The sequence below is a fragment of the Crinia signifera genome, chromosome 4 (assembly GCF_055691185.1).
Source record: "Crinia signifera chromosome 4, ASM5569118v1, whole genome shotgun sequence".
NCBI classification, from domain to species: domain Eukaryota; kingdom Metazoa; phylum Chordata; class Amphibia; order Anura; family Myobatrachidae; genus Crinia; species Crinia signifera.
Window position 1 is genome coordinate 302,305,826 of NC_139220.1, and position 19,106 is coordinate 302,324,931.

Genomic DNA, 19,106 nt, shown 5'->3' on the forward strand with positions numbered 1-19,106 from the left:
TGTATATATATATATATATATATATATATATATATATATATATATATATATATATATATATGCGAGCATCAGCAAAGAACTCAGCACCAGCCAATCCAGGGCAGCGGCAGCAGCGACCACTGAGCCAGTCAGAAAAAAGCCTGCTTCAGCGTTTATATTTAATACAGGTCGAGTATCCCGTATCCGAATATCCGTTATCCGAATTATTCCAAAATACGGACATTCCAGAAAGTGAAAATTTTTTTTTTTTTTTGCTAAAAACTCACTGGGGACATTTGTAACAGCATCACTGGTGACATGATATGTAACTGGCACTATATATGTACAAGAAAATGATTGCTTGGCATTCAAATTCAGTGCTGAGATAGTACACACATTTTGTTTCACGTTTTGAAACCTTGTTTTTTGAACAATTAAAATATATTTGTGTGTATTTTATGTGGTAATAAAATATATTTGTGTGTATATTATGTGTTTATACAGCATAAATGCAAGATACTTCAAAATACATCATTGAAATATTAAAATATTCCGAAATACGGAATAATCTGTTATCCAAAATTCTCCTGGTCCCGAGCATTTTGGATACGGGATACTCAACCTGTACCTTGCCACAGCTCCATATATTACCACCTGAGCCTCATGCTCCCTCCCTCACCGTGCGTGTATGCTGTGGACCAGTGTCACAGGGAGGGTCCGCCGGCTGCGTGACGTCATGACGCTGACGCCGCTGCCAGGACCCGCGGCCGACGCAATGCACCACTGGGAACGGAGAGGGTGCCGGAGTGGGGCCAGATTCTGAAGAATGAATTACCATTTCATTCTGCGGCGTGCCTGATAAATGGAGTGAAGGTCGGAATCTTACAAAAGTCGGTACATTCGGTACACTCCGATTTAGCCGGTACAGACCGTTAAAAAACGGTACTGTACCGGCTAAATCGGTACAGTTGGAGGGCCCAGAGCTGAGAGGGGCCGCCTTCCCTGTCACAGTTACATGTGTTATATACAGGGATGTAGCTACCATAGGTGCAGGGGGTGCAGCTACTATGGGGCCCAGAGCTGAGAGGGGCCACCTTCTCTGTCACAGTTACATGTGTTATATACAGGGGTGTAGCTACCATAGGTGCAGGGAAAGCAGCTGCTATGAGGCCCAGAGCTGAGAGGGGCCACCTTCCCTGTCACAGTTACATGTGTTATATACAGAGGTGTAGCTACCATAGGTGCAGGAGGTGTAGCTACTATGGGGCCCGGAACTGAGAGGGGCCCACTTTGCCTGTCAAAGAATCATGTGCTATATACATTTTTCAGCATTAGTTGATGAATGGGGCCCTTACAAACTTTTGCTATGGGGCCCACATGTATCTAGTTACGCCACCGGGCTTATCTAAATGTCGGAAAATAATAGCAGTAATGTCAGCGCCTGAATGAAACACCACTTAGATTGCTCTGTCAGACGTAGTTGTTCTAAAATGACATACGGATGACCTGCAGATGGAATGCAAGTGTCCCGATTAACGACACACAGATGTTGGGAGGTATAGGGTTGCGTACGATGATGCTATTCTGAAAGAGGCTAATGTAACTGGCGTAAGCGGTGGCCGCAACGAAAACTTTTAAATAAAATACTCTGAACTTAAACACTTCTCTCAAAGGATTTTCCTACAGACCTAAACAGCCAGGGATAAATCTGTATATGCAGCATAATATCCCTGGCTGTTTAGGTCTGTAGGGAGGTATGTATGCTTCCTGGCAGAGAGACTGAGCGCAGAGCTTGGGAAAACAACAAAATGAAGTTATGCACATTGAGAACTACAACTCCCAGGGGTCATTGCGCACGGAGCATGCGCACTAGGTCCCGCCAGGCGCCTGAACACCCAGGTTCATGGAAACCTGCCACTGTGACAGGAATCCAATGTGGCAGGTTTCCATGAACACACAAAGGGGCGGTCTGCGATAACAAGCTGCCCAATCACAACAGATGATTTACTGATTGACATTGGTGTGGCCAATCAGAAGAGGTCTAGCCCAAAAGGTTTACGCCCAACTATTTTGACAGACGTTTAATATACATAATTCGCTTCCAATTACGTCTTGACTGACACATCACCGGACCAATTAGAGACGCTGCCTTGCTCTGCCTTCGTTGACGACAGAAAGAAGGGGAGGGTCGGTAGCAACAGTTGCCCGGGTGAGGGACGGAGCGGCCATAGCCACGGTAGTCGTGGCGACAAGAACCCCGGCAACGGCAATCAACAACAACAACACCCGGCGGCTAGTTCCCCGTTCCCCCCCCCCCCCACGCCGCCGCCGACACATTACACAGCCTTTCCGTTACTAGCAGGGTGGGGGCCGGACTCTTCCCCTACCGGGCACTCCCCGCCACTCAGCACTGGACTGAAGCCGGAACCCCACGGTAAGTGCTCGTAGGCGAAGCCGTGACAGGGAAGCGGGCGCCAAAGGGCTGTTGGCAACGTTAGGTGTCACACCGGGGACCGGGTAGCACTCGGTCGTTATGACGACGTCAAACGGTTTTCCCACCCCTCCCCTTTCCAAAATGGCGGCGCCTACTGCGAGCGGGAGAGAGGAGCAGGCCGTGCGTCGCCATGGAGACCGGAGGAGAGGGGCGGAACCGTTGCCGTGGAGACACGTTTCGTCCTTCTTGATTGGTCATCGTCCGAGTGAGGGGGTGGATCCTCGATTATACCAAATGGTGGCAGAATGAGGGGGTGGGCGGGCGAAACCAACTGTGAATTGTAATTATGACATATTTGATTAGAATAATGAGAATAATAATTAATTTATATTATAATAATGCAGTTCCCCCGGCAGCTGAGTCTTGCCCTCTAAAGGGAAAGGGCAGAGTATAACTTCACCACACACTGAGGAATTGCGGATAGGAAGACGTATGTGCCATATGGCAATCCCATTACAAGAAGTGACATATAGTGTGTGTGTGTGTGTGTGTGTGTGTGTGTGTCTATCTATCTGTCTACACAAAGTCTGTTTCAATAGACAGTGAGATGGAGTATGATCATTACTCAGTTAACTCACTGAGGGCCCTGGAGAGTGAGATAGAGTGGAGAAAGATAAACTACCAACCAGGCTGCTCCTGTCATTTTTCAAACAGTCTGACAGTTAGCAGCTGATTGGCTGGTAGTGTATTTTTCTCCAATTTAACACTCTCCAAGGCTTAGTAAACCCCTGACAGAAGGTCATCACCCCCAGATGTCTAGTCATTGGTACTTGCGGCAGCATATTGCCAACACAACCCCAGTCCCAAAACTTTCTAAATAATGTAGCAACTCCTATCTCTAAGGGGGTCGGTTCTATAAAGGGCCATGATGCGGTATTGGGGAGCCCACACCCCCCCATGCCAAATTGCCTTTGGAATCACAATTTTTGCTTACAGCTTCACAATAATAATATATAGAGTGTGTGAGAGGTAAAACTAAATTCAGATGTGTTACTATAATACCCAAATATGTTTTAATAGTTTGCCTGGGGCATGGAATGAACCCAGCCCTGAAATAAATATATGCTATAATGAAAACATTACTGTAAATTATAAGATACTGATTAAAAGCTTGTCAAACGGACGGCTTCTTCAATGTACTTTCTCTTTGAGCTGTGACCATTGTTACTTTCACTTTGAGCAGTGACAGTTTTTACTGTTACTTTGAGCTGTAAAACTTTTTAGCAAACAAACTCCCCACTCCACCACCAGTCCCTATCTGCTCCTACCTCTAATGTCTGTCTTTATAGTTCCCTCTCTTCATATCAAGTTTGAAACAGATCAGTGTCCCTGCAAAAATAGCTTTCACTTTCCGTTAAGCAGTAATTTGTAGGGATGGCCATCAATGGTTGCTATTGTTGGAAATAGTGCAACTGGCCCTCTATAGTGTTAAACTATGTAATGGATGATGTTTTTACCTGTCGATGGTCATTCTTTTTTTTTTTTTACTGATTGGCCTGTGGGTCAATCAAAAGAAGGAGACGGGGCTTCACAGGTGTCAGGGGGCGGAGCTCTTTTCCGTTTTATTTATATAGATTTGATCAGTCACCGAGAAGTTTTCCTACCGAACACTGAAACAATCAGAACTCACTGTAAATACAGATGTTACAAGTGTGTAGATATTATATATATGTTTTTGCATTATTTCCGTATTAGCCTTTGCCTAGTCTCATTCTTTTTTTGGGACTACTCCTGCAATCCAGGGAGACTAGTCCACCCTCCTGGTTCCTGTGTCTCTTCCTGCATAGGAGAAAGGCCTTGATGACGTGAAATGCGTCATTATTGCATGACCCTTGCTGCCTAATGAGCCAAATTTGTTGCTGGAGAGGTCCCAGGCCTTTTAGGAAAGGCCCTCATAGGTCCTGTAGTGTTCTGAATGTAGTACATATAAGTGGTGAATGCATACCCTCCAACATTTGAGTGGGAGAAATCGGTACACAATCGCAAAGGGGGCGTGGCCGCTGGTAAAAGGGGCGTGGCCAAGCCCCCTCTCCTATACTTTTAATGGTACGGTCAGTTGGAGGGTATGTAATGGGCGATCCTGCACATTTCCCCCAGCACCGTCCTGTGGAGACAGCATCCCGTTGATGCCCAGCGTGCCCCCTCCTTACACTGTATGTAAGTGGCAGCAGCACGTGTCACACAGCTCGTGCAAATCACCTTACCAGGGTAGCCCCACGTCCCCGCCCGGCACCGTTCCTCTGCTGCTGCACCGGTGATTCATTGTCCCTGTGCACACTCCACACAGGCTGACATTGATCCCGCTGCAGCACCCTGAGCAGGGGGAGGCGGGACCGCCGCGTTCCCCCCTGGGTTACCTCGGGATTTGCAGTCCTTTTTGGTGGACTCAAGCTCTCAGCTGAACAGATGGTGGTGTGTATACTACACCTCCCAGAGTCCTCGGCTGAGAGAGAGTTGAAGGCGGCCGCGGGAGGAGGTTCCTGTGTCACTGTCAAGCGCTGCACTGGAGTGCAGCTAAAAATCGGTACAATCGGTACAGAGGGTTTTAGCTGGTACAGGCCGTTAAAAAACGGTACTGTACCGGCTAAATCGGTACTGTTGGAGGGTATGTGAATGTGAGACGCCCGCCAAGGGTGCCTCTGTGGACAAGACAGTGTCTGAGTTGTTTGCATATGTCTGCAAGTCTCCTGCACGGGAAATGCTAGTTACAGCTGTACATCCCTGTATCCAGCCCCTATAATGCATATGTGACGACCATAGCAAATTACACTGACTTGAATCATTTCCCAAATAATCAATCAATCACTATCATAAAACTATTAACAATACAGTAATGCTCAAATTGGATGGATTATCCTAACAGGCAGCATTTATCTCCCATCTAACTGAAAGAAAGAAAAATACAGAGTATTATTAGTGTTTATCCTAATGTTCTATAATGATGGAATAATTAGGTAACTTGGGCACTTAACGCTTTGAGTGCCAACATTTCTGTGACAGATGTTCAAAATATCCAGTCACTCACATTTGTTATATAAATTAAAATAAAAAATGTTTTGTGAAAAAAAAAAATATATTTCCTATATAAGGTAAATATTACAGGTCATTATGATGAATACAAATGTTTGCCAATTTTCACACCTATTATGACAAATTAATGTAGTGCAGTTGTCTGATACCCCTTTTAGACCTACCACCCGGGATGTTTAACCCAGTACAATCCCAGGTTTGTAAAAATCCCGAGTCAAATGCAGGCGCGGAGGACCAGGGATTTTAGAAGACTAAAATCCCGGGTAGAGCCTTTCAGACATACACTAGTTCCAGAATGATGCACCTGAAAACTGCCGGGATTTTTGCGTATGACTGAAAGCGCGGTCACAGGCTTCTGAATAACCAGGCGCATTGTGCATCATTGTACACATCACAGCTCAGTCACACCCTCTTATAACCAATCCTAGCACCAGCTGTACTAAGGATAGAGAGAGAGAGAGAGAAAGAGAAAGAGAAAGTGCCAGCCAGACAGCTTGTAACAGTCATTTTTCAAACACAGCCTGTAACATGACAGTTAGGAGCTGATTGGCTGGTACTTTATCACTCTCCACTCTTTGCCCTCCTTACCGCTTTATCTCATTTTAATAATCTCATTCCACAATATCTTGTTTTATCACATGCCTGCACCCACTCAGCGCAGCTGGGACTCTACCCCAGGGGTGGGCAGTAAGCGGCTCTCCAACTGTTGATTAATTACACATCCCAGCATGCCTTGCTGTAGTTTTGCTATTTGGCCATGCTTAAACTGATGCAAGGCATGCTGGGATGTGTAATTTATCAACAGCTGGAGAGCCGCTTATTGCCCACCCCTGCTCTACCCTGTATGTCGAGCGCAGGGCATGATTCAGACCCACTTGCTAAGCAGCGTATTTTCACCAGTATGCATGTGGAAACCCGCACCATTCAGAAAGTTAATTATGAACCCGAATCCCACCCACAATCCTCTGGTCCTAACATGTGTGCACCACTGCGAGCGCACCCCTATGGCCCTGCCAGTGACTGTATATTTATTGTAGCTGAATTGAATGCATACAAGCTATTTTATGTGATGGTAACCTCTGCAGTCTCCCGCAGGGAAGGTGCCGCTCTCACCGCCCACCATGGCTACACAGGCCTATGTGACGGAGCTGCAGGCCACCGCACCCGCTGCCGCCCAGACCACCCCACAGCAGTACGTGGCTGAACTGCAAGTTGCTCCCCCAACACCCACTTCCCAGTCGGCTGGTTCTCAGGTCCCAGCCCCGCAGCAGTACATTGTGGTTACCGTGTCCGGTAAGTTATTATGGCACTGGGTCTACGTTGTGAATGGCGATTTATAGTATCGGTCAGTACCATAAACGTGTCTCGTTTCCAGTCACTTGTGTGCAGCTTGAATTCTCTTATTTTTGGGGGGGCCTTTCTGTTTTCAGTAGCCCATTGCTGGCTGACCAGCTTCCTCCTTTTGTTACGCTACTATGTTTCCTTAAACTAAAAATAAGACTGTTCCCATATAAGCAGAACTGGACGAAACAGACAGGAAAGGCATTACACGTGTTCCATGTCACCAACTAGAAGTGATTCCTATTTAAGAAGGGGGCATTTATTTCCTGCCCCTCCTCCCTACCGGTGCACTAGGCAGTGTGTACCCCAAGGGATCTACCGAGGGGGCGGGGCTATGTGAGTACAATGTTATAGGTCAGGGCAGCCGTAAAAGAACAATGCCACAGAGAAAGGATATTATGTAATTGAAGGCGTAATGATGTGTACTACAGGTGTTTAACAGATCTGCTTTGGACATCTGCCTGAAATAGTCTGTTCAAAACTAGAAAACACATTGTTATTTCCATTCGACAGTTCACTTTTGATGAACTGGCTTTTTTTAGTCAAACCTGTCGCCATGGAAACACATTAGTCCATGGTTTGTTCTCATGTGTTGATCTAATATTAAGAAAAGTCACAAGCTATCTGTCAGATGACCTAGCCGTGGTCTGTAGGATCGGGGGGTTGCAGCACCGAACAGAATGCTGGTAATTAGGCCAGTCATTTCTTATTCTCATATGAAATGTTATACAAGCTTTACACACCAGTAGTTCCGAATCAATTGCCAAAATTGTCTTTAAAATTCTTATTTCATGTCTGTAATGCGTTTGGTAAGTTTTTAAGACCAATTCCCTAACACTGGCTCTTTCCATTCCCACAGAAGGGGCTATGAGAGCCAGCGATGGGGAGCTGAGCCCAGGGGGATCCTCTGCCCCCCAGGCCGCAGTACCCACACAAGTAGTCCAGCAAGTGCAGGCAGCACAGCAGGTATAGTAGCAACTGTCCCTGACACAGTGAGGGCTGGAGCAGACGTGCATCATGTACAACTCACCATTTGTATTACCTGCCCTGCTTGCCTCTTACCTCTGTGTTAACTGCTCTGCCTCCCTCCTACACCCTATGTATTCCCTGTGCTGCCTCCCTCCTACATCCTCTTTATTACCTGCTCTGCCATCCCTCCAATACCCTCTGTATTATTACCTGCTCTGCCTCCCTCCTATACCCTCTGTATTCCCTGCTCTGCCTCCTTCCTATACCCACTCTGCCTCCCTCCTATGCCCTCTGTATTCCCTGCTCTGCCTCCCTCCTATACCCTCTGTGTTATCTGCTCTGCCTCCCTCCTATGCCCTCTGTATTCCCTGCTCTGCCTCCCTCCTATACCCTCTGTATTACCTGCTCTGCCATCCCTCCTACACCCTCTCCTCCCTCCTTACACCCTCTGTATTACCTGCTCTGCCTCCCTCCTACACCCTCTATATTACCTGCTCTGCCTCCCTCCTACACCCTCTGTATTACCTGCTCTGCCTCTCTCCTACACCCTTTGCATTACCTGCTCTGCCTCCCTCCCTGTTATACCTCTGTATTCCCTGCTCTGCCTCCCTCCTACACCCTCTGTATTACCTGCTCTGCCTCCCTCCTACACCCTCTGTATTACCTGCTCTGCCTCCCGCCTTTGCACCTGTATTTACGTTTCCTCACTCTAACCCTGGCTTTGCATTTTCACACACAGAGGCTGCTTGTACAAGCCAGGGTCCAGCCCAAAATAACTACTGTGTCCCCCCTGCAGCTAGCAGGAGCAGCTGTACCCCAGCAAGTACGTCACTATGTCACTGTCACCACCCAGCAGTGGCCCTGCTGCCATTCTCATTTCATCTCACCATGGTCCTCATGTACAGTAGTAATCACTGGGATGTTGTGCTGAGACAGGACTGCAGCTTCTAACCCAGCTGGAATTGCATCATGTATATAGTATCACCCTCCCATTCATACCTGCTCCTGTCACCAACAGCTGCTCTTCCCCTTATATCTGACTCTCTGTCTCCCCTGTATGGTAGCGCCTGGTGGTGCAGAGCACTCCGCAAGCCATAAAGGCAGCACAAGTCTCCCTGGCGGTGCACACGGTGCAGCAGCCGGTACACTCCCCGCCAGAGGTAAGTACGGGGTATGTTGGCTACATCTCTGTATTGTTATGTAATAGTGGGATATCAGGGGATCTTGCTGGGTGCACAGGGATATAATACCACGTTTGTGTTACAGAGTGACAGCTCGGCGCTGAAGACAGGACAAGGCCAGTCGCTGCAAGTACACGGAGCTCCACAAGAGGTCAGCATACGTCTTACCCCATTTCCACTTATTGGTGCATAATTCTTTATGGGCCCAGAGATTATTTACATGATGTACACACATTTGTCTGAGCAGACTGTATGTTTTCTGGTCAGCCTTTTACCCTTGAATAATTTGTTTGAATTCAGAATGGGTTTATTGTCATTGTCACATATCTGGTATTGTATTATGCGGCTCAGATGTACAGACTGCTCCCCAGCCTCAGGTCCTCTGTGCAGCAGTGTGTCTCCTGTCTCCTCTGTCACACTGTAGTGCTCGGCAGTACAGGCTATACCCAGCCTCAGATCCTCTGTACAGCAGTGTGTCTCCTGGCTCCTCTGTCACACTGTAGTGCTCGGCAGTACAGGCTATACCCAGCCTCAGATCCTCTGTGCAGCAGTGTGTCTCCTGTTTCCTCTGTCACACTGTAGTGCTCGGCAGTACAGGCTATACCCAGCCTCAGATCCTCTGTGCAGCAGTGTGTCTCCTGTCTCCTCTGTCACACTGTAGTGCTCGGCAGTACAGGCTATACCCAGCCTCAGATCCTCTGTGCAGCAGTGTGTCTCCTGGCTCCTCTGTCACACTGCAGTGCTCGGCAGTACAGGCTATACCCAGCCTCAGATCCTCTGTACAGCAGTGTGTCTCCTGGCTCCTCTGTCACACTGCAGTGCTCAGCTGTACAGGCTATACCCAGCCTCAGATCCTCTGTACTTGTCCTCTGTGCAGCAGTGTGTCTCCTGGCTCCTCTGTCACACTGCAGTGCTCAGCTGTACAGGCTATACCCAGCCTCAGATCCTCTGTACTTGTCCTCTGTACAGCAGTGTGTCTCCAGGCTCCTCTCTCACACTGCAGTGCTCAGCTGTACAGGCTATACCCAGCCTCAGATCCTCTGTACAGCAGTGTGTCTCCTGGCTCCTCTGTCACACTGTAGTACTCGGCAGTACAGGCTATACCCAGCCTCAGATCCTCTGTACAGCAGTGTGTCTCCTGGCTCCTCTGTCACACTGTAGTACTCGGCAGTACAGGCTATACCCAGCCTCAGATCCTCTGTACAGCAGTGTGTCTCCTGGCTCCTCTGTCACACTGTAGTACTCGGCAGTACAGGCTATACCCAGCCTCAGATCCTCTGTGCAGCAGTGTGTCTCCTGGCTCCTCTGTCACACTGCAGTGCTCGGCAGTACAGGCTATACCCAGCCTCAGATCCTCTGTACAGCAGTGTGTCTCCTGGCTCCTCTGTCACACTGTAGTACTCGGAAGTACAGGCTATACCCAGCCTCAGATCCTCTGTACAGCAGTGTGTCTCCTGGCTCCTCTGTCACACTGCAGTGCTCGGCAGTACAGGCTATACCCAGCCTCAGATCCTCTGTACAGCAGTGTGTCTCCTGTCTCCTCTGTCACACTGCAGTGCTCAGCTGTACAGGCTATACCCAGCCTCAGATCCTCTGTACTTGTCCTCTGTGCAGCAGTGTGTCTCCTGGCTCCTCTCTCACACTGCAGTGCTCGGCTGTACAGGCTATACCCAGCCTCAGATCCTCTGTACAGCAGTGTGTCTCCTGTCTCCTCTGTCACACTGTAGTGCTCAGCTGTACAGGCTATACCCAGCCTCAGATCCTCTGTGCAGCAGTGTGTCTCCTGGCTCCTCTGTCACACTGCAGTGCTCAGCAGTACAGGCTATACCCAGCCTCAGATCCTCTGTGCAGCAGTGTGTCTCCTGGCTCCTCTCTCACACTGCAGTGCTCAGCTGTACAGGCTATACCCAGCCTCAGATCCTCTGTACAGCAGTGTGTCTCCTGGCTCCTCTGTCACACTGCAGTGCTCAGCTGTACAGGCTATACCCAGCCTCAGATCCTCTGTACTTGTCCTCTGTGCAGCAGTGTGTCTCCTGGCTCCTCTGTCACACTGTAGTGCTCGGCAGTACAGGCTATACCCAGCCTCAGATCCTCTGTGCAGCAGTGTGTCTCCTGGCTCCTCTCTCACACTGCAGTGCTCAGCTGTACAGGCTATACCCAGCCTCAGATCCTCTGTACTTGTCCTATGTACAGCAGTGTGTCTCCAGGCTCCTCTCTCACACTGCAGTGCTCAGCTGTACAGGCTATACCCAGCCTCAGATCCTCCGTACAGCAGTGTGTCTCCTGGCTCCTCTGTCACACTGTAGTACTCGGCAGTACAGGCTATACCCAGCCTCAGATCCTCTGTGCAGCAGTGTGTCTCCTGGCTCCTCTGTCACACTGTAGTGCTCAGCTGTACAGGCTATACCCAGCCTCAGATCCTCTGTGCAGCAGTGTGTCTCCTGGCTCCTCTGTCACACTGCAGTGCTCAGCAGTACAGGCTATACCCAGCCTCAGATCCTCTGTGCAGCAGTGTGTCTCCTGGCTCCTCTCTCACACTGCAGTGCTCGGCAGTACAGGCTATACCCAGCCTCAGATCCTCTGTACAGCAGTGTGTCTCCTGGCTCCTCTGTCACACTGCAGTGCTCAGCTGTACAGGCTATACCCAGCCTCAGATCCTCTGTACTTGTCCTCTGTGCAGCAGTGTGTCTCCTGGCTCCTCTGTCACACTGTAGTGCTCGGCAGTACAGGCTATACCCAGCCTCAGATCCTCTGTGCAGCAGTGTGTCTCCTGGCTCCTCTGTCACACTGCAGTGCTCGGCAGTACAGGCTATACCCAGCCTCAGATCCTCTGTACAGCAGTGTGTCTCCTGGCTCCTCTGTCACACTGTAGTACTCGGCAGTACAGGCTATACCCAGCCTCAGATCCTCTGTACAGCAGTGTGTCTCCTGGCTCCTCTGTCACACTGTAGTACTCGGCAGTACAGGCTATACCCAGCCTCAGATCCTCTGTGCAGCAGTGTGTCTCCTGGCTCCTCTGTCACACTGCAGTGCTCGGCAGTACAGGCTATACCCAGCCTCAGATCCTCTGTACAGCAGTGTGTCTCCTGGCTCCTCTGTCACACTGTAGTACTCGGAAGTACAGGCTATACCCAGCCTCAGATCCTCTGTACAGCAGTGTGTCTCCTGGCTCCTCTGTCACACTGCAGTGCTCGGCAGTACAGGCTATACCCAGCCTCAGATCCTCTGTGCAGCAGTGTGTCTCCTGGCTCCTCTGTCACACTGCAGTGCTCGGCAGTACAGGCTATACCCAGCTTCAGATCCTCTGTACAGCAGTGTGTCTCCTGTCTCCTCTGTCACACTGCAGTGCTCAGCTGTACAGGCTATACCCAGCCTCAGATCCTCTGTACTTGTCCTCTGTGCAGCAGTGTGTCTCCTGGCTCCTCTCTCACACTGCAGTGCTCGGCTGTACAGGCTATACCCAGCCTCAGATCCTCTGTACAGCAGTGTGTCTCCTGTCTCCTCTGTCACACTGTAGTGCTCGGCAGTACAGGCTATACCCAGCCTCAGATCCTCTGTGCAGCAGTGTGTCTCCTGGCTCCTCTGTCACACTGCAGTGCTCAGCAGTACAGGCTATACCCAGCCTCAGATCCTCTGTGCAGCAGTGTGTCTCCTGGCTCCTCTCTCACACTGCAGTGCTCAGCTGTACAGGCTATACCCAGCCTCAGATCCTCTGTGCAGCAGTGTGTCTCCTGGCTCCTCTCTCACACTGCAGTGCTCAGCTGTACAGGCTATACCCAGCCTCAGATCCTCTGTGCAGCAGTGTGTCTCCTGGCTCCTCTGTCACACTGCAGTGCTCAGCTGTACAGGCTATACCCAGCCTCAGATCCTCTGTGCAGCAGTGTGTCTCCTGGCTCCTCTGTCACACTGCAGTGCTCAGCTGTACAGGCTATACCCAGCCTCAGATCCTCTGTACTTGTCCTCTGTACAGCAGTGTGTCTCCTGGCTCCTCTCTCACACTGCAGTGCTCAGCTGTACAGGCTATACCCAGCCTCAGATTCTCTGTACTTGTCCTCTGTGCAGCAGTCAGTGGTGTAACTAGATATATGTGGGCCCCATAGCAAAAGTTTGAAGGGCCCCTATTTATCACCTAGTGTGGAAAAATGTATAGAGCACATGATACTTTGACAGGCAAAGTGGGCCCCTTTCAGCTCTGGGCCCCATAGCACCCCTTGCACCTATGGCAGTTACACCCTTGGCAGCAGTGTGTCTCATGGCTCCTCTCTTACTCTCCTGTAGTGCTCTGCTGTAAAGCAGGGGTGGACAAACCTACCCTCACGATCTACCACCAGTTCATGTGTTTTAGGCAACCTGTGGATCTATTGTAGGAATGACTGCAGCATGTTTAAAATGTGACAGTTAGTAATGACTACAGCTGTGCACCAGCTAAGGGATCTGGAAAACATGGACCATTGGTAGATCTCTAGGACCGGTTTGGCCTCCCCAGCTGTAAAGACTGTTCGGCCTCAGATTCCCTGTGCTTGCCCTCCCTGCAGCAGTGTGACTACTCTCTTTCTCTCTCTCTCCGCAGCGTTCCGTTGTGCAGGCCACTCCCCAGCCCCAGAAGTCTTCGCCTGTTCATCAGCTGAGTATCCAGGGGCTGCAGCATGTCCAGGGAACACCGGAGGTACGAATGTGGGTGTCGATCTTAAATAAACCATGGTCGCCAAAGCGCTAAAGGCTTCTAATGAAAATATTTCTAATTTACAATGATGTACAGCAGGTGCACATATCAGCACCTGACCACAGCTAGTATTCAGGGTGTGATGTTACATGTAATATCTAATGCACTACTATTTATATAATATATTTATTAGCAAGACGCTTTTTCTAGGTTTTTAAATTTAAATGAGTATAACAGTAAGTGGTGCCTGGGGTGAGAGGAACGTTGTGGTGAAGCTACTAGGTAGGACCCTGTACTGACTGGGTGCCCCCTATATGTATGTCTGTAGAGAGAATGTACTGACTGGGTGCCCCCTATATGTATGTCTGTAGAGAGAATGTACTGACTGAGTGCCCCTTATATATATGTATGTATGTATGTAGAGAATATGTACTGACTGAGTGCCCCTTATATATATGTATGTATGTAGAGAATATGTACTGACTGGGTGCCCCCTATATGTATGTCTGTAAAGAGAATGTACTGACTGGGTGCCCCTTATATATGTATGTCTGTAGAGAGAATGTACTGACTGGGTGCTCCTATAGGTCTGTAGAGAGAATGCACTGACTGGTGCCCCCTATATGTATGTCTGTAGAGAGAATGTACTGACTGGGTGCCCCCTACATGTATGTCTGTAGAGAGAACATACTGACTGGGTGCCCCTTATATGTATGTCTGTAGAGAGAATGTACTGACTGGGTGCCCCCTATATATGTATGTCTGTAGAGAGAATGTACTGACTGGGTACCCCCTATACAGGGCCGGCGCCACCACTAGGCAGTGTTAGGCATTTGCCTAGGGCGCGGCGGTAGTTGGGAGCAGGGCAGGAGGGAGAGCTGGAGGTCTGGCTTAGTGGGCAGGAGGGAGGGCTCGTTGCGCTGTAGTTCAGTCCCGGTGCATGTTAACTGACATCTTCCTCCACCCCCCACCGCGTACAGCCGCTCAGCCGGGCAGCGTCTGAGGGTGAGCCAAGTGCTCAGCGCTGCCCGGCTGAGCGGCTGTACACGATGCGGGTGGAGGAAGATGTCAGTCACACTGCGCCGGGACTGAACTGCGAGGCCTCCCTCCTGCCCGCTAAGCCAGACCTCCAGCTCTCCCTCCCACCCGATGAGCTAGACCCGGGTGAGTAATTATATATGCACTGGAGGGAACAGCACGGCGGCCGTATCCCCCCCCCCCCAGATCAGCGCGCTGGCCGTATTCCTCCACACCCCCCCACCCCTGGGGCGCTCCGGCGCCTTGCACCGGCACTGCCCCTTTATATGTATGTCTGTAGAGAGAATGTACTGACTGGGTGCCCCCTATATATGTATGTCTGTAGAAAGAATGTACTGACTGGCTGCCCCCTACATGTATGTCTGAAGAGAGAATGTACTGACTGGGTGCCCCCTATATATGTATGTCTGTAGAGAGAATGTACTGACTGGGTGCCCCCTACATGTATGTCTGAAGAGAGAATGTACTGACTGGGTGCCCCCTACATGTATGTCTGTAGAGAGAATGTACTGACTGGGTGCCCCTTATATATGTCTGTCTGTAGAGAGAATGTACTGACTGAGGGCGAGATGTACTAAGCCTTGAAAAATGATGAAATGGAGAGTGATAAACAGCAGCCAATCAGGTTTTATTTATTTGCAGATTGGCTGGTGCGTCTTAATTGTATCACTTTTCCAGCTAAGTACATCTGGACCAGAGTGTCCTGTCTGTTCCTTGCATATAGTGGAGATGCAAGGAACGCATTGAGGCCTATATCGCCACCCCGAGGACAGACTGAATTGATTGTGCTGGCTCTTCTGTTTTACTATCATCTTGCACTGTAGGGTTCCAACACAGACACTGATTTGTCAGGCATGTACTAGTTGTAGCGTCTGTATATATGTATGGGGGGTCTGGGGGAGCTGCCAGTATTAGACCACTTGTGGCCGGGTAAATCTGCTGGATCCGTACCCAGAGTGAGTCTGTTTATGTCATTGCGTCTGTGATAGGCTGTGTACTAATGAACTCACCGTCAGCCTCGTGTAACCGTCTCTCTATCCTCCAGAGTGCAGACAGGCAGTTCCTATATAGCTCAGCTGAGGATCAGACAGAGCAGCAAGAAGTAGAGAGTGTATTGTACCAGCACCTGCTCAGCCCCGCTCCGGCCTACCACTGCACGCAGCCTGAGTGGTTGGAGCTCTTCCACTATGTGCCGCAGCCCCTGCTGTTCTCCAGCCCACTCACAGACCACCCAGAGCAGAGAGTCAAAGTGCAGAGGGTGCCACAAGTGCTGATGTTTGGCACAGCTGCCACAGCTCTGAAAGTAGGTGCCAGGGAGACCAGGCCGTGACCAGGGTCAGGAGAGCAGTGATTGGGTATGGCGACTAGTGTACATTCTATATGCCTGACATGTTTTCTCCAATCTCAGGTGCAGCAGCTGCAGCAGGTTCCTGTACAACATGTGTATCCGGGACAGGTGCAGTATGTGGAGGGAGGAGACACCAGCTACACCGCAAGCACCATGTGAGCCCCCGCCTGTTCTCTTCCCATAGACCCATCCCCTGAGTGATGATCTAACATTTCTCTCTCACCCTGCAGCCGCTCTGGGTCCTTCCCCTATACAGAGAACCCGCTATACAGCCAAGCCACGGGCACCACTTACTACGAGTCTCAGAGTGCCACGGGCCAGGTCAGCTCCCCCACCTCATCCCCAGCTTTGGCCAGCAGCCCATCAGTTCCTATGTACGTATCGGGAGGGCAGATCCTCACCAACGCCACCCCACCAGGGGCAGCCGGAGGAGCAGGAACTAGTGGAGGGACGGGAGCTGGGACCTACGTCATTCAGAGTGGGTTCATCATGGGCAACGCTACTCAGTCCTTCTCTCACACCACACGTGCCTCTCCTGCCACGGTAAGCCCTCATCTAATTAGCCATGCCAACTCCATAATTCACTCTCTTCTCACTATCCTATCAGTCCCTGGGACTCTGCACCTATTGGTGACTGTGCCCTATGTGACTGTCTTACTCTCCCCTGATGTTCTCCTACCAGACCCCGGGACTCTGCACCTATTGGTGACTTTGCCCCATGTGACTGTCTTACTCTCCCCTGATGATCTCCTACCAGACCCCAGGACTCTGCACCTATTGGTGACTTTGCCCCATGTGACTGGCTTACTCTCCCCTGACGTTCACCTACTAGACCTCCGGACTCTGCACCTATTGGTGACTGTGCCCCATGTGACTGTCTTACTCTCCCCTGACGTTCTCCTACCAGACCCCGGGACTCTGCACCTATTGGTGACTGTGCCCCATGTGACTGTCTTACTCTCCCCTGATGTTCTCCTACCAGACCCCGGGACTCTGCACCTATTGGTGACTGTGCCCCATGTGACTGTCTTACTCTCCCCTGACGTTCTCCTACCAGACCCCGGGACTCTGCACCTATTGGTGACTGTGCCCCATGTGACTGTCTTACTCTCCCCTGATATTCCCCTACCAGACCCTGGGACTCTGCACCTATTGGTGACTTTGCCCCATGTGACTGGCTTACTCTCCCCTGACGTTCACCTACTAGACCTCCGGACTCTGTACCTATTGGTGACTTTGCCCCATGTGACTGTCTTACTCTCCCCTGATGTTCTCCTACCAGACCCTGGGACTCTGCACCTATTGGTGACTGTGCCCCATGTGACTGTCTTACTCTCCCCTGATATTCCCCTACCAGACCCTGGGACTCTGCACCTATTGGTGACTTTGCCCCATGTGACTGTCTTACTCTCCCCTGATGTTCTCCTACCAGACCCCGGGACTCTGCACCTATTGGTGACTGTGCCCCATGTGACTGGCTTACTCTCCCCTGATGTTCTCCTACCTGACCCTGGGACTCTGTACCTATTGGTGACTGTGCCCCATGTGACTGGCTTACTCTCCCCTGACGTTCACCTACTAGACCTCCGGACTCTGTACCTATTGGTGACTTTGCCCCATGTGACTGTCTTACTCTCCCCTGATGTTCTCCTACCAGACCCTGGGACTCTGCACCTATTGGTGACTGTGCCCCATGTGACTGTCTTACTCTCCCCTGATATTCCCCTACCAGACCCTGGGACTCTGCACCTATTGGTGACTTTGCCCCATGTGACTGTCTTACTCTCCCCTGATGTTCTCCTACCAGACCCCGGGACTCTGCACCTATTGGTGACTGTGCCCCATGTGACTGGCTTACTCTCCCCTGATGTTCTCCTACCTGACCCTGGGACTCTGTACCTATTGGTGACTGTGCCCCATGTGACTGGCTTACTCTCCCCTGATGTTCTCCTACCAGACCCCGGGACTCTGCACCTATTGGTGACTGTGCCCCATGTGACTGGCTTACTCTCCCCTGATGTTCTCCTACCTGACCCTGGGACTCTGTACCTATTGGTGACTGTGCCCCATGTGACTGGCTTACTCTCCCCTGATGTTCTCCTACCTGACCCTGGGACTCTGTACCTATTGGTGACTGTGCCCCATGTGACTGCCTTACTCTCCCCTGACGTTCTCCTACCAGACCCTGGGACTCTGCACCTATTGGTGACTGTGCCCCATGTGACTGTCTTACTCTCCCCTGATATTCCCCTACCAGACCCTGGGACTCTGCACCTATTGGTGACTTTGCCCCATGTGACTGTCTTACTCTCCCCTGATGTTCTCCTACCAGACCCCGGGACTCTGCACCTATTGGTGACTGTGCCCCTGTGACTGGCTTACTCTCCCCTGATGTTCTCCTACCTGACCCTGGGACTCTGTACCTATTGGTGACTGTGCCCCATGTGACTGGCTTACTCTCCCCTGATGTTCTCCTACCAGACCCCGGGACTCTGCACCTATTGGTGACTGTGCCCCATGTGACTGGCTTACTCTCCCCTGATGTTCTCCTACCTGACCCTGGGACTCTGTACCTATTGGTGACTGTGCCCCATGTGACTGGCTTACTCTCCCCTGATGTTCTCCTACCTGACCCTGGGACTCTGTACCTATTGGTGACTGTGCCCCATGTGACTGCCTTACTCTCCCCTGCAGGTGCAGTGGCTGCTGGACAATTACGAGACAGCAGAAGGGGTGAGTCTCCCCCGCAGCACCCTCTATTGCCATTACCTGCTGCACTGCCAGGAGCAGAAGCTGGAGCCGGTGAATGCTGCTTCCTTCGGGAAGCTCATACGCTCAGTCTTCATGGGATTGCGCACCCGTCGGTTGGGAACCAGGTACAAACCGTTCTGCATGTCAGCATATTGTTCTGTGGAGCATAATAGTCACTAGGTCAGTGTTTCCCCAATGTGGCCCTAAGGACCCCTCACAATTCTCGCTTCCTGATCACCAATCTGATGCACAGGTGTATTTATTACGGACTGTCACACCAAGTGTAGGTGAAAGCCTGCACTAGGGTATATG

The 19,106-nt window shown here is 50.6% G+C and overlaps 1 protein-coding gene across 7 annotated transcripts in view; it reads left to right on the forward strand.

The window, feature by feature from the left end:
• The first annotated feature begins 1,889 nt into the window (after positions 1-1,889).
• The window catches only part of RFX1 (regulatory factor X1), a 38,582-nt gene continuing 21,365 nt past the window's right edge, over positions 1,890-19,106 (forward strand). Inside the window, exons 1-11 of one of the 7 annotated variants that reach the window (XM_083185333.1) lie at positions 1,890-2,413; positions 6,589-6,796; positions 7,704-7,810; positions 8,553-8,636; positions 8,878-8,973; positions 9,080-9,145; positions 13,565-13,660; positions 15,741-15,998; positions 16,104-16,198; positions 16,274-16,586; positions 18,738-18,919. In XM_083185333.1, the coding sequence (XP_083041459.1) occupies positions 6,625-6,796; positions 7,704-7,810; positions 8,553-8,636; positions 8,878-8,973; positions 9,080-9,145; positions 13,565-13,660; positions 15,741-15,998; positions 16,104-16,198; positions 16,274-16,586; positions 18,738-18,919 (1,469 nt within the window). In that variant the 5' untranslated portion in view covers positions 1,890-2,413; positions 6,589-6,624. Of the gene's footprint in view, positions 2,414-2,440; positions 2,711-6,588; positions 6,797-7,703; positions 7,811-8,552; positions 8,637-8,877; positions 8,974-9,079; positions 9,146-13,564; positions 13,661-15,740; positions 15,999-16,103; positions 16,199-16,273; positions 16,587-18,737; positions 18,920-19,106 lie in introns of those variants that run through there. The other 6 variants (XM_083185334.1, XM_083185332.1, XM_083185330.1 and 3 more) reach the window with 6 other exon arrangements.